This window comes from Monomorium pharaonis, chromosome 8, assembly GCF_013373865.1.
Source record: "Monomorium pharaonis isolate MP-MQ-018 chromosome 8, ASM1337386v2, whole genome shotgun sequence".
Lineage (NCBI taxonomy): Eukaryota > Metazoa > Arthropoda > Insecta > Hymenoptera > Formicidae > Monomorium > Monomorium pharaonis.
In genome coordinates, this window is record NC_050474.1 from 9,654,197 (window position 1) to 9,670,068 (window position 15,872).

A 15,872-nucleotide genomic window follows, 5' to 3' on the forward strand; every position below is an offset into this window, starting at 1 on the left:
TTTTTAATTATTTAGACAACTATAGTAAAGATTTTTTTTTTAAGTAGCACTTGAGCTATATGGAGTACATATGTACTCAATGTAGCTCAATTATACATTTTTCTCTTTTTCATAAGAATTTATGGAAAAATGCTAAATAAAAAAAATCAACATGTTTAATAAATATGAAATAAAAAAGTAAGGACCAGATTTTAAATAAAAAAACATTTGTAAAACAAATATATAAGACATTTTTAATTATTTAGACAACTATAGTAAAGATTTTTTTTTAAAGTAGCACTTGAGTTATATGGAGTACATATGTACTCAATGTAGCTCAATTATACATTTTTCTCTTTTTCATAAGAATTTATGAAAAAATGCTAAATAAAAAAAATCAACATGTTTAATCACTCTAAAAGCACAGTTGACGGAAAGTCAGCAGAAAGTTGACTTTTAGAAGCCAACTTTCAGTCGACTTTTAAAAATGACGAAAAGTCAACGAAAAGTCGACTTTTATAAGTCAATTTTACCACTTTTAATCAATCATTCAATAATGTACTATCCAGTGCTATTGCTCTATCTGCGTCATTCATTAGACGTAAAAGATTTCGTGTTTGGGCCGACAAGAAAAAGAGGATCGACATCATTACTAATCCATCGAAAAACGAAACGTCTGCCAAATTATAATATTTATTGAGTTATCGTAAATCGCAGATGATTTAAGAAAAAGAATATTACCACCATAATAATTTGTTTGAAACAGGAGGTTCAGAATCGCGATGATAAAGCAACAAAGTACGTCTATTTCTCTAATCAAAAAGTTTCGATAATTCCCGAAAACTTTTCCTCATATTTGACAGGACGAGTTAAACATCTACTCATAACCTTAAAAATATACTTCCATCCAAAATTTCTGCGTTTTCGATCTGGGGCTCTATTCTGTACCGGCTACCGACAACTATATCGGTGTCGTTGTGCAGGCTTTTTGCCATATAAAATATCTACGCAACGACACCGATAGTTGTCGGTAGGCAGTACAGAATAAATCCCCTGCATAGAAAATTGACTGAAATCTGACGTTTAAAGTTGACGGAAAGTCAACTTTTCGTTATGACGGGAAGTCGACGTTTTTTTGGGTCATTCGCCGACTATAAGTCGACTAAAAGTCGACTTTCGTCCTTAAAAAAGTCGACTTCAGGCCAGTCAAGTTTCGGTAAAGTCGACTTTAAGTCGACTTAAAGTCGACTTTTTGCTCTTAGGGCAAGCATTTATTATCATGCTTATGGAAAAAAAATAGATATATAACTATTCAGTACATAAAATTGTATTTATCTAGCCTTATCTTAACTTCTATAGCTGTCAAAAACCTAACCTCAAACTAATCTTCAAGAAAGACAGGAAACATTAATTAAAATTTAAACATTAGTCAGTTTTATAACTTAGTTCTAAAAAATTGCAGTTTAATTAAAACAATGTTCGATAAAAAAATTTGTTATATTTGAAACAAATTTTTGTTGTAATAAAGAAACAAAAGTAATAAAATGTATCACCATTATAAAATTGCAGTTAACATAGATAAAATGTATGTTAAAAACATAAATTAAACATAAGAGTATATAATTAAACGTTAAAAACAAATCAATTATATGTAATCAATTGCACGTTAAGTACTATGTATATACAACAGTTTTTAAATTAAAGTCTTAAAGAATGAGGCTAAAAACAGATCAAAAATTGCTTCTTTCGCCACCCTTGAATTGCAGAATTTTTGATGACAATGCCGAAGGTGTTGTCATTGTGTCATGGTGGCCTTTGCAGCCCTGGTTCCCTTTTTTCCAGCGTATATTAACTGAAAAACCTCTAATATTCTCTCCATCTAATAATCTTCTCTTCACCCCTCTTAGGTCCCAACATCCGGCAAACTCCCTTTCCCTGGCGGCATGAAAATTATCCGGCAAGCTTTTGAAGCACGACGAGTTCCAGAACCGGCACTAAATGCGATGTTAGCCTCGCTCGCCCCTTCAATCCAGCAATACTCTCGCCGCCTACAATCATGGTGGATTTTTTGCCAGTCGCTCGACCGACCTATTCTCCTCGGGGGTAGAAGACGTCCTCGCCTCTTTGACAATGGAATTAGGTAGTGTCGGCTCATATTCCACTCTTAATACTTCGAGGTTCACGGTATCTTTAGTTTTCGCAAATGAAATTGGCAATCATCCGTTAATACGGCGCTTCTGCAAGGGAGCGGATGTTTTAAAATTCTAAATATTATTTTATATGGGACCCAGCACCAGTAATTACTAAGCTAGATTCTTGGTTCCCTCACCAGAACCGTTCTCTGAATATTATTACAAAAAAGCTCGTGTTGCTGCTTGCGTTATGTTATGGCTAGCATTGTCAAACGTTGACCGCGATCAAGGTCTCACAGATATCTCTGACCTCAGATAAAGTTTTTATTTGTATAACGGATCGTTTAAAAACTTCGGCACCGGGTTGTCCTCAACCCTTACTTTCTTTTTCGCATTTTTAGGGTCATGATAACTTATTTTTAGTAGCGCTCATTTCAGATTATCTGGAGCGTACTGCGAGCTTGCGGCCGGAAAGTTGTAATTCTTTGTTCATTGCTTTAAAACGACCCTTTGACCCGATGGAAAGCCAAACTATAAGTCGTTGGATTCGGAGTGTTCTCGCGTTCTGTGTGGTAGACGGCCCTTTTACGGCGCATAGCACCCGCCACGCATCTACATCCCATGCAGCCAAAAAGGGAGTTTCTGCGGATCTTATAAAAAGGGCCGCGGACTGGTCAGCGGAATCGCGTATGTTTGCTAATTTTTATAATTGTCCAATTGTAGATTCTGACGCGTTCGCTAATTCCATTTTATCTGCGAGTATCTCCTCTGCATAGCTCTTAACAAGACATTTTTTCTCGGAATGTTCTTTTTTCAGTTATAAAAAAAACCGACGTGTCTTTACGTATTTGCTGCGGTCAGATAATTCGCGCTTTGAACATCTACATAGTTAAAGTCTATCCGGACAAGACCCTAGGCATAATTTACGGATTAAACGAACTCATCGAGTAAAGTTTGATCGTGGTTGTGCTGGGAGTCTCGTCCGGACTTTCTCTCTCTGGTTCAAAGTACCAGAAGTTGTAGTCAGTAGTTCACAAGTTTCAAGTGCTGACATCTCAGTTACTGTGCTAAAAGCAAAGTCTTCTGAGATAACATATGGATCAAATAGAAAATATCACAAGCTTTGAATCCTGCTTTAATATTAGAAGGTGTTATGCATTTATCCCATACTTTGCTAAAAATCTGTTCAAAACGTTACTTAGTTACAATCCTTTCTCCCTTCTGAAGCCAATACAATTGAATTTCTTAGGTCTCAATAATATTCCAAAGGTCAAAATACAGATTTATCTAAAGGTTAAAGTTCATAAGTAGTATTCGATGGCAAACAATACAGAAAGACGTCATTTTTTTCTGCTACGTTGACAATATTAAAATCTAAATGAGATTTAACCCCATTAAAAATAACAAAACACGGACTTGCATGTTTATATTTTACAAAATGAAGAATCCAGAGAACAAATGTTTTAGACGTCATATAACCTTGATCTGTCATACAACATGTAGATCCAAGCGGAAGTTCTTGTTTTATCCATTTTCCTTTAAAAAGAATCATTGGTGGTATTATTGTACCTAATGCATTTACACATGCTACAGTCACATTTTCAGTGTGCTCGTTGCCCATGATATAAATTCTTCTTGCTCGTTTTTCAGTAAGTACTTTAGATTCTTTGTATAAAATTAATCAAATGTCTTTTTCATCAACATTAAAAATCCGCTCTGGATTTCTAAATAAATGTTTTTTTCTAATACATCTTGCAGTGTTTTAAAATGATTGTCGATAATAAATTTATTTACTTGCTTTAATAGTTTTGTTAAACGTTATATATCGGCATAATGTTTTTATTGGTATTCTAAATTGCATTGATGCCTCATACATTGAAAATGTTTTACTTAAAATTGGATTTAAGGCACTGTTGAGATCTTTTTATGACCAAGTTACTCGTTTTGAACTCATAATAAATATACTGCAAATAAGTACGCACAAACATTTACAGAACGTAATCAAGTATAACCTTATCAAAACAAAATCACAAAGCAAATCGTGTTACATTATCGGTGCCATCGGTGGGCTTCTGACAACTAAATTGGCTGTTAATAACCTCGCGCACGCCGCTACACCGATACATATTGAGATAGTGTTCCTGGCCATAATGGTTTCACCTAACAAAGAATTTCCTTTAATTATAAATAAAGCGTTGAAATAAAAAATGTAAAATAAATATAGTGTTGAAAACCATAAATAAAGAATTATAATAATATAAATTACTGATATTTATAATAGTTACACGATAGTTATACAAAACAAAAACTTATGTCTGTTTTAAATTCAGATAGACACAATTTAAATAAAGTGTGATTACAAGCCATAGAAAGGAGATATTAAGCAGTTAACTAGCATAAATGCACTATATCGACTTCCTGAACGATATATTAGCATAAAATTCATTATGTAACTATTTGAAAATCGGCAATGGTCCAAACTGGGTATATGGCCATATTGGGTTCAGGTACCTAATATATATTATATGTACAGAACATATTTTGAACATCCCATTTTTATTCGGCCAATTGATGCTACACTGGCGCTTTACATACAACAATCGCAAATTTCATAGAGCAATAAAAAAATAATAACAATTTTATAACCATTGACTTTGAAACATTTTGATCGAAAAGCAATTAATTACCCAGGTAGCACATGTTCGTTTTATAAACGTTTTCTAAATGTATCTAATATTTTTTAACCGTCAAGTACTAATAAGAAACAACGGAAACGTTTTTAAAACAATAGTTTAAAGAACATATTTTTTAGGTTTCTATAGACCGAATAAAAATTAATTTTTTAAAATAAAACTAAGAAAATTAAATTCAATAAAAAAGAATTATATTCATCACTAAGATCCGATGTAGACCGTTAAGCGATTTAAAACTCATTGATTTGTTTAATATATTACGGTCGAAATAATGTACTAATATTAAATTTTTAATTCAAAATTTTATATATGTATATGGACACAAAATAATGTACACGTTTCAAATGGACACGGTTCATTTCGACACAGGAATTTTGGACACAGTAATTTTGTACCCATGAAAAATAAATTCTAGACAAATTACAACTTGGACACGATAAAAATGTACACCGTGCAATTAGACACGTAAAATTTGTACACCGCAAAGTTGTACACCACAAAGTTTTGCCTGGAAAGTCGCAAATCCATGTGATGCAGAGAATAGTTTGCGCGCGCGCGCGCACGCAATCACGCACACGCACGCACGCGCGCACACACAAACACACACACACGCCTTCGGAAGTCGAAGTCGCTAACCCATGTTGTGCATTGCAAACAAAGTAAAGTTTATATGTGTTTGCAGATTTCTAATACAATATACACGGTGTACAAGTTTGCGGTGTACAAGTTTGCGGTGTACAAGTTTGCGGTGTACAACTTCGCGGTGTACAAGTTTGCGGTGTACAACTTTGCAGTGTACAAATTTTACGTGTCCAATTGCACGGTACATTTTTATCGTGTCCAAGTTGTAATTTGTCTAAAATTTATTTTTCATGGGTACAAAATTACTGTGTCCAAAATTCCTGTGTCGAAATGAACCGTGTCCATTTAAAACGTGTATGCAAATAGTAGGAGTCCAAGGACGGAGCCCTGGGGGATGCCTGCGGGACGAGAAGGAGCTAGCAGACCCGCGCACTCTCTGGCATCGGTCAGAGAGGTAAGACTGAAACCACACCAGAACGGGCGAGGCAAGATTAAGATAGCACAGTTTGTGAAGAAGCAAGTTGTGATGAACCAGATCAAAGACCTTAGAAAAATCAAAAAGGATGAGCAAGGTGACCATGCATTTATTGATGGCCAACCTGACATCATCGATCAGTTTAACAAGGGCATTTGCGTGCTATTGCCTTTTCGGAAGCCGGTCTGTAACGGATCTAGGAAGTGAAAATTATGGGGATGAAAGAAGAGTTGGTCGTAGACAATACGTTCAAGGACCTTGGAGAAGTAAGAGAGGATGGAGATGGAGCAAAAATCAAATGAAGACAGGGGATTTTTTGTTTTGGGAAGAGGGATAACATGGGAAAGTTTCCAGCAAGAGGAAAATGTGGACGTGTTTAAGGATAAGTTGAAAGATTATCACTTTTTTCCTCATCCTTAACCTGCTCAACTTATCCCTAAACACCCTTTCTCCTCATCTTTAACTTGCTCAACTTATCCCTTGCCTGTCGGCAAGCTATCAAGGATGAAGCGGCGGTTGATATTATCTGGTCCGGTGGAGTTAGAGGAAGGTAATGATGCTTTCTGTAAAACAGAGGGGATAATGTGTTGGAAATAAAAGGTGACAGGATCAGACAGAGAAGACAGAGGAGTGTGGGCATCAAAAAGAGGAGAGAAAGGAGGGATGGAAACAGATGAGAGATAGAGAGGTAAAGAAGGAATTTAGTTGTTCAAGAAGAATCTCGCTGGAAAGAACGGATTTTGACTTGGCAAGGCCAAAAGTTCTTAGCTGCGACCATAAGCGCGATGGATGGGTAATGGAATCTAACCGATTGGTAAGGTAGGTGTTTCTAGCCTTGTCTATGAGTCGTCACTTCGTTGCTCAGGGATTTAAAAGAGTGCCAGAGGTGAGAAGAAGGATGCCGGCGGAGCGCGCGATGAGAGGAGTCCTTGTGTCGCATTAATGACCGAATAGCATTGTTAAGCCATAAGGCGGACAGCCTTCTGGCTTTAAAAGAATAAAGAGAAGCGTGGAGGTCCCGAGCAAGAGTAAGGTGGTAGTTGAAGGTGGAAACTTTATCATCGAGCGAGGAAGGTAGGAAGAAAACGGACCAGTCTAAGGAATTAAAAGAGCTGCAGAACCTGTCGGATTCGAAGTTGAAATAGTCTCGAATCGTGACTGTGCGAGGAGGTGACCAGTGCACAAGGAGATTGAGGAAGACCTCGATCAGGTCATGTAAAACGAGAAAGAAAAGAGGGAATTGGTGGTGGGAAAGAAGTAGGAATTGATCGCTTAGAAGATAGTGATTGATGCAGGTGTGCGAGAAAGGAGTATGATGCGTGTCGGAATAAGAGACAAGGTAAAGGTAGTTGCTGGAGCAGAAGTTAAGAAGGAAATTAGAGTCGAAAGATGGACGGTTAAGGTCAATGTTAAAGTCTCCTATAATCACGGCGCTATAATAGGAAGGGTGGAGTTTCTCAAATTCAGTCTAAAATATAGCAAGGTATCCCAACTTGGGGGGCCGGTAAAGTATGCCTAGGAGAAGAGGCCGGAGCGACGCAATAGAGATATGCAGCAGCAGATACTTGAATTGCGCAGAGAAAGTTACTGGCGAGAAGGCCAGAATAGTGGCACCAATGCCGTGGCGAAGAGTCCGATCCTCCCCCCATCTTACCATTCCTGTCGTGTCTAAGAAGCCGGTAGCCAGACAGAGTGACCAGGCTATCAGGTATGTGAACTTTGAGCCAAGTCTCAGACATTGCGATAATATCAGATATTACGCAGGAAGTAGTTGCAAAACTCTTGGAAGTGAGGGAGGAGGGACTGACAATTAACATGGCATAAACGTAGTGGCTTTTGTACGCAGTTGGAGGAAGGAACACGAGTCATGCATTGCGTTGAGCGTGCCACTTCGGGATGGTGTTAGTGGCGCGTTTGTTTGAAGCAGTGCTTACAGTTATGATGAGCGGGGGCCTGGGCAGGAGTCTGAGATAGTGATTGAGATGAAAACAGAAGCGGAATCGGAGCGAAGGCGGCCCTTTGGTGAACGACGGAGCGGAAGCAGCAGGGCATGTCGGCAGAGAGAGAGAGAGAGAGAGAGAGAGAGAGAGAGAGAGAGAGAGAGAGAGAGAGAGAAAGGGAGAGAGAGAGAGACGCATAAGAGTTAGTGAGAGCGAGGAAGAAGTACCGATGGAGGGTCCGCCCATAATGAGCGTGAGAGGCAGATTGAGAAGCAAAGAGGCCTTGGCAAGGACGGTATTAACGTGCTCGAGGTGATGAATTGTTTTAGGAGGCGAATTTGAATTGCATTTCACGCAAATGCGCCCGTTGCGCACCCAGGCGCAGTGCAGCAATCCGCCCGCGGACAGCCCACCTTGCGTCAGAGAAGATACGGCGCGCAGAGGCGGCGAGCCATTCAGTAATATAGATACGTGAGCCAGAGAGAGAGACGGATACCGCCGCCCCCTCAAGGACCTTTCTGACGCGCTTAGGGCCGCCGCACAGACTTCTACATAACGCATAACGTATGTACATAAGCAAATTGATTGGTCCATAAGCAAAGGGCATAAGAAATTCAACCAACCGAATTTCTTATGCATTTATGTTATTGCGTTATGCAAAAGTCTGTGCGGGGGCCCTTACAGTCAATCCAGCGGTTGCAAACTTTGCTTGTTATTAAGCGGACGATAAATAGAGAAAGAGAGAGAGAGAGAGAGAGAGAGAGAGAGAGAGAGAGAAGGAGAGAAAGGAGAAGATAATAATATGGCTACCCAATACGCGCGCGCGTGTATGTGTATAAAACGTTTTTGATACAAATATGTGCTACGTAAAACATTTATATTATATATGTTAAATTTTAAAAAGAATAATGAAGTATATGTATAATTAAAAGTTTCGAAGTGTTCGAAACTAAAAATGCCTTTTGTATCAAATGACTATTGTTCATATTGTTATATTAGCGCCACTAGCGTAATGGCAGGCTGCTAAACAAATATGATTCCATAAGTATATATAATTCACACACATGCATTCATACACACACACACACACACGCGCGTGCGCGTGCGTCAATGCATTATTTTATTATATCTGTGAAAAAATTATTTTTTTACGAATAAAGGAAAAAAATAAATTTTAACTGTTTCTTAAAACTTTTTTACTATTTAAAAAACGTTTCCCTAAACGTTTTGGAGTGGACATTTTTATTAATTAAAAATGTTTTCAAGAGCCGGTTATGAAACGTTTCGAAGAAATTGTGTTGGAAATACATATATGCTACCTGGGTAGAGACTGTCCTTAAATTATACACTTAACGCGTAGAATAGAATTTACTTCAGCATATACACTGTCAAGAAGAGACTTGGTTTATAATACTCAATTATTCATACATACATGCACACCATATCTATTTACCTGGTTTAGGCTCTTAAATTCTTACATATAAAATGCCTTCAAATTATACATTCGACATACTTAGCAGTATATTCTCAAATTAAACAATGTAATTATTACGTTTGACCTGCTTGGCCTCAAATATATTGAACAAATAACGCACAACGTTTCGACCGTTGGTTTCGGTCCTTATCAAATGCTTAGATACGTAAAAATTATGTAATACACATTTTGAGTTATAATATGTGCCTAGATATCATCTAAAAGGCAATATAAACGAAGTAAATTACAGAAGAATTGCCCAAAAAATATCAATCAATAATAACGCTTACAAGTCAAACATAGTTAATTCTGTCTATGGTTGCTAACGGGTGGCACTCACTTGGACATGGTTCAAATGAACACGGTGCATTTGGACACGGTGCTTTTGGACACAATATCTAGCGCACGGTTCAAATGGCCACGGTGCATTTGCACAAGGTGCATTTGCACACGGTGCATTTGCACAATGTGCATTTGAACACAAAAGAAATTTTATTAAAAATGTACACCAGTATGCACACGTAAAATTTGACCACACGTTGGATACGTAAAAGTGGCACACCATTCATTTGCACACCGCTCACTTGCACAACATTCACTTGTACACCATTTACTTGCCCACCACTCATTTGCACACCAAGAAATGCGCACCAATTATTTGGACACCGTTTATTTGCACACCACCAACGGTGTGCAACTGAGCGGTGTGCAAATAAACGGTGTCCAAAAGCACCGTGTCTAAATGAACAATGTGCAAATGATCGGTGCACATCTTTCCGTGTGCAAATGATCAGTGCACATCTTTCCGTGTGCAAATGATCAGTGCGCATATTTCCGTGTGCAAATGATCGGTGTGCTTCTTTCTATGTGCAAATGATCGGTGTGCATTTTTTGGTGTGCAAATGAGTGGTGGGCAAGTGAACGGTATGCAAGTGAATGGTGTACAAGTAAGCGGTGTGCAAATGAATGATGTGCAACTTTTACGTGTCCAAGTAAACGGTGGGCATTTCTTCGTGTACAAATATCCGGTGGTCAAATTTTACGTGTGCATATAACTGGTGTACATTTTAAATAAAAATTTTTTGGAGTCCAAAAGCACCGTGTCCATTTAAACCGTGTCCAAGTGAGTGTCACCCGACCGGTCTCTACCCAAGTCCGAAAGCCACCGTCACGATCCCAAAGCACAGCCAACTGCGCATCATCTCTAACAAACTAGTCAATTTCAAAATTACCTTCTTAAAAACTAAGTAAAAATTAAGTACCATAAATTTTTATTTTTTCATTAAGCTTTCCTTTATTCTTGTGTAATATAAAATTTATTTATTAACTATTTATTTTAAAAATTGTCTTAGAAACTGAATTTTAAATAACAATTTTGTTTCTTACTTAAACGGATATATGCTAGATAATGAAAATGATCGAAAGAGTTTTATTCGCAAGGCTATTGAAATAAAAAAGTGTCGTGCACGTTAAAATATTTCTTTTATCTTAAAGCAGTGATTCGAATAAAATGCATACTTTAGGACAATTTCTGGATTAATGTCTACTATATCGCTTTCAGTTCGCCAATTAAACCACTATCGTTCGTAAGACTAACAAAAATTGTGGTATGCAACACGTACGTAACAGCCTTTGTGCGGATAAATGCACGGTTCCATGCATCCCCTCCGCACTTGTGCACAAAACGAACTTTACGCCCTCGTTATACAATGTATTATTATAATATTTTTGCTACATTTTTGTGTCAAAGATTTTAGTCAAGTTAAAAAATTTAGTTAAGTTGATTAAATTAAAACAACTCTTTTTGAGTGTAATAAAAAATAAATCTTACCGATACATAAGCGGCAAAAGCTTTTCAATATACTGTGTAACTTCCTCCTCAACATTTAATATCAGTACACAAAGTAATTGCGCGGAACGTACACGTATATCAGGCAGCCAATCTCCAAGTTCAAGGCTGATACCGCCAATAAGCTTGAATAGATTTTGTTGTGTGATTACACGACATCCTAAATTCGGTCTGAAAACTAAAAACATTCTTTTATTTAATTTGATTCTTAACCTCTTCGCTGTGGTTAACACATATGTGTGCAAAAATAAGACGTGCCATAGATTATTGAATAAGACGATAACCCATATATGTGCATCTCGAAAAAAAGAAAGTTAAAGTATTGGAATTTAAAATGGCGGATCCAATATAAAGCATCAAAGTTTTCAAAAATAATCAGATTTCCTTGAAAATTGATTTTTATATTGAATCCGTCATTTTGAATTTTGAAATTCTGATCTCAAATTTGAAATCGGTGACCCCAAAAATGTAAAGAATAAAGAGCTTAACGAAATAAGTATGTAAAATCTGCCCCCGCAAATATCAGGTTTAAATTCATGCCATAAGTTTACATCAATGTGACATAAATGTTTTCCTAAATAATAACTTGATATCTGTTTTATTTTAGGAGATATGGAGGGGAAGAGAAAAATTTAAAAAGTCAATTTTCTCGAAAACAATTCGACCAATTTTGATGAAAAATATATATGAATATCAATAAAACAATTTTCCCCCAAATTTTTTAAAAAATTTGATAAAAAATAAAAATTAAAAAATTTGTTTAACCTTAAAAAAATTTTTTGAAGGTTATGTTCTTAATTTACACCAACTATAGCGCAAGAAGTAAGGTTCTGGTTCATCGCCGTTTCCTATAAAGATTCTCCGTCGTCATTTTACTCCGGGGTGAGCGTGGACCTCTAGTGACGTCCGTCTGCGCGTACTATACCTTTTACAAGTAGTTTTTCGGCGCGCTGAGTGCTGCCGCACTTTCTTAATAGTGTATTCGCGGTGACGTGTCTTCAGATGTCTTTGAATCACCACAGGAACTCCATGGTTATGGTGAGTACCCTACTTGCTTTGAAGCGTACTACAGGTTTTGATTCTCTTCCGCTTCTTATTGTTATCCTGCCTTTGCTTGTGGTTTCTTCCTCTTTAGCCGTCTGCTTAGTGTCTTTCTTTTCGATGTAGACTGGTTTAAGTTTTTCTTTCGTGATGTCGTGGGCTTCCCTCTGATCCTGACTAAAAAGTTCTTTCATTGCTCTACAGTACTTCAAAAGGGCTCTCGTACAGTGGTTGTAGTTTGCCTGTTGGTATATCTTGTCAGACAAATATTTTTGATGTTGTTCCCAAATCCTTGAAGATAAATACGGCTCTTTGTCCGTGCCTCTTTACTTGTGAGCGTGTTTTCCATTATCTCTGGGAGTGTGTCGAGGTATTTTGCGCCGTTCGGTGCCTTCTGCGATGTGTCTCCCAAGAATTCTCTTGGTAGTCTTATTGGTTCTCCGTATACGAGTTCTGCTGGTGTTGCTTTTAAATCCTCCTTCCAGGCGGTTCGAATTCCCATCAATATGATTAGAATGGTCTTTGTCCATTTTTGCGTCTTGTGGCACATGATGAAGGTTTTTAGCCGTCTGTGGGACCTTTCCATCATCCCGTTTGTTGCTGGGTGATTAGCCGAGGTTCTTCTACGTTCTGTGCCTGTAATCCGAGTTAGTTGTTTGAATAATTCTGTCTCGAACTGTCGACACTAGTCGATCGTTATTCTCTTCGGAATGCCGAACCAAGTTATCCAATAGTTGACTAAGCTTTGTGCTACAGTTTCTGCCGTTATGCTTTCCAGTGGGACTGCTTCCAGCCATCGCGTTGCCCTATCTATCATAGTAAAGCAGTATCGCCTGCTCTCTGATATTGGTAGTGGTTCTACGATGTTTATGTGGACGTGCTCGAACCTACTTATCGGTGTCTTGAAGTTTGCTACCGGCGGTGTGTTGTGTCTTGTCACTTTTGTTTTCTGGCACTGGACGCGTGCTCTTGCCTATTGCGTGGTGTCTTTCCTCACGTTCAGCCATACATCTCTTTCGCTGATCAGTCTCATAGTTGCTTTAGCTCCTGGATGTTAGCTCGTGCATCATGCGAAATACTTGTCATCTGTACTGCCTCGGTATGAACGGTCTCTGGATTTTTGTACTTGTGTCGCAGTAGAGTTTCCGTAAATCCCGGAATTGCTACTCTTAAAAATTTCAATTCGTTACCCTTTTGTAGGATCTTTTTTATCTCTTCGTCGCTCTCTTGCTCTATCACCAACTCTTTGAATTTCAATGGGCCTTGGACATTTTCGACTCTCGATAGTATGTTTGCTATTATGTTTTCCTGCCCTTTTATGTAGCATATATCCGTCGTAAATTGCCCGATGAATTCCAGTTGCCTTATCTGCCTTGTTGAACTGCGTAAGGGACAAAAGCGTACGTAATTGGCTTGTGATCCGTATAGATATGTGGTCTGTACAGTGCCTGCCTACTAACATCTGTCTGAAGTATTTTGTTGCCATGTATAATCCAAATAGCTTTCGATCGTACGAACTGTATTTTCTTTGTATGTCGCTCAGTTTCATGCTCATGAAAACTAGCGGTTGCCAGTCTCTCTTCACTTACTGTTGCAGTGCCGCTCCTATTGCCACGTTCGAGGCGTCGATTACTAGCCGTAGCTCTGCTATGGCATCCGGATGTGCCAATTCTGTAGCTTACGCTAGGCTGTCCTTGCATTTTCAAATGCTTGTGCTCTCTCCACGTCCCACTTCACTAGCGTCTCTCCTTTTGTCTTTCGTTCCTTCAAAATTTTATTGAGAGTTACCTGTTCTTTTAACACTCCTGCTATGAATCTTTTGTAAAAATTTACCATTCCCGGGAACTGTCGTAGCTGCTTCATGATTGTTAGGCGTGGAAAATTTTTTATTGCTGATTTTCTCTTTCGGTGGTTTTGTTCCTGTTGCTGTCATCTAGTATCCCAAGAATTTTATTTCCGTGGCACCGAGTGTACATTTGGCGGGGTTGATTCGTATCTGTCTAGCCGTCCAAGTACTTGGTGTAGCTGCTTCTAATGTTCTTCCGGCGTTTAAAATGTATGTATGATGTTAGTATGTCGTCTATATACGTATAACAATAATCCAATCCCTGTAGTACTTCGTTTATAAAACGTTGGAAAGTTGTGCTGCGTTTCTGAGTCCGAATGGAATATACTTGTACTCGAATAGTCCGAATGGTGCTGTAACTGCTGTTTTAAGTATGTCCTCCGGGTTGATTGGGAGTATCCCGTTTGAACACGTGACAATTGGACATGACTCGATTGGACATTGCACGATTGGACACGAACATTGCACGATTGGACATCGCACAATTGGACACCGAACGTTTGGATACCGCACAGTCTTCTAGTGAAAAACATTTATATATCATATGACAGATTATCTAACCTTAAAAACATTTAACAGAAAAAAAGTGAATTTCAAACGTCTATATATGTATTTTTAGAAGCATCTCGTTTTGCATGGAAAGTTGCAAACTCATGCGGTGCAAAAAATGCTCGCACGCACACACACACACACACACACGCGCGCGCGCGCGCGAGGGGTGAGGCCTTCGGCCCCCTTTCCGCACCGAGTGAGTCTAAGATGCGCACAGTAATAAACGGACACAGCAGGCTGAGTGAAACGGACACAGACCAAGGGCTCGATTCTTGAATTCATTCGCAAGAAAACGTATGCGCAAATATCCGCTCTAACAGAAAAGTTGCAAGTTTATTGGTTAAAAGCCATACGATAGCCAATAAATTTTTAACTTTTGTGTAAGAACAGAATTTTCAAATACGTTTCTCTTGCAAATGAATTCAAAAATCGAGCCCCAAATGCGCACGGACCAAATGCGCGCAGTCGCAAACCCATGTAGTGCAGAGAATGCACACACACACACACACACACACACACACACACACACACACACACACACACACACACACACACACACACACACACACACACACACAACCACACACACACACACACACACACACACACACACAACCACACGGGGAGATGCAAGGGTGGTCTTCGTCCCCCCTCCCGCACTCACCCTGTCGGTAGAGATGCCCAAAAAGTCGCAACCCATGTGGTAAGTCTGTTGGTTACTCTGTCCGTTTGATCTGTGCGCATTTGGTCCGTGCGCATTTGGTCTGTGTCCGTTTTACTTAGCCTGCTGTGTCCGTTTATTACTGTGCACATCTGGGACGCTCCTCCCGCACCCACTCCGTCCAAGTCGTTAATCCATGTAAACTGGATTAGAAATCTAAAAACACATGTGAATGTGTGTGTCTATGTGTGTGTCCAATCGTACGATGTCTAATCGTGTCGTGTCCAATAATGCGGTGTGTAATCGTGCGGTATGTACGTTTTATTAGTGTAATTCAATCATACGGTATCCAAACGTGGAAGCGGTGCACTTGCGTACGATTCATATGACTATTTGAATCGTACGCAAGTGCACCGCTTCCACGTTTGGATATCGTATGATTGAATTACACTAATAAAACGCATTTGCACACGGTACATTTGTACACTGTGCATTTGGACACAAAAAAATTTTATTAAAAATTTACACCAGTTACATGCACACGTAAAATTTGGCCACCAGATATTTCCACACAAAAAATGCTCACTGTTCACTTAAACATGTAAAAGTTGCACACAATTCATTTGCATACCGCTCACTTGCGCACCA

At 38.7% G+C, this 15,872-nt stretch overlaps 1 protein-coding gene across 1 annotated transcript in view; it reads right to left on the reverse strand.

The window, feature by feature from the left end:
* Nucleotides 1-15,872, reverse strand: part of LOC105839903 (dynein assembly factor 5, axonemal) — a 169,135-nt gene that overhangs the window by 93,964 nt on the left and 59,299 nt on the right. The window contains exon 3 of the mRNA XM_036290987.1: nucleotides 11,107-11,302. Within this exon, the coding sequence (XP_036146880.1) occupies nucleotides 11,107-11,302 (196 nt within the window). The remainder of the gene's footprint in view (nucleotides 1-11,106; nucleotides 11,303-15,872) is intronic.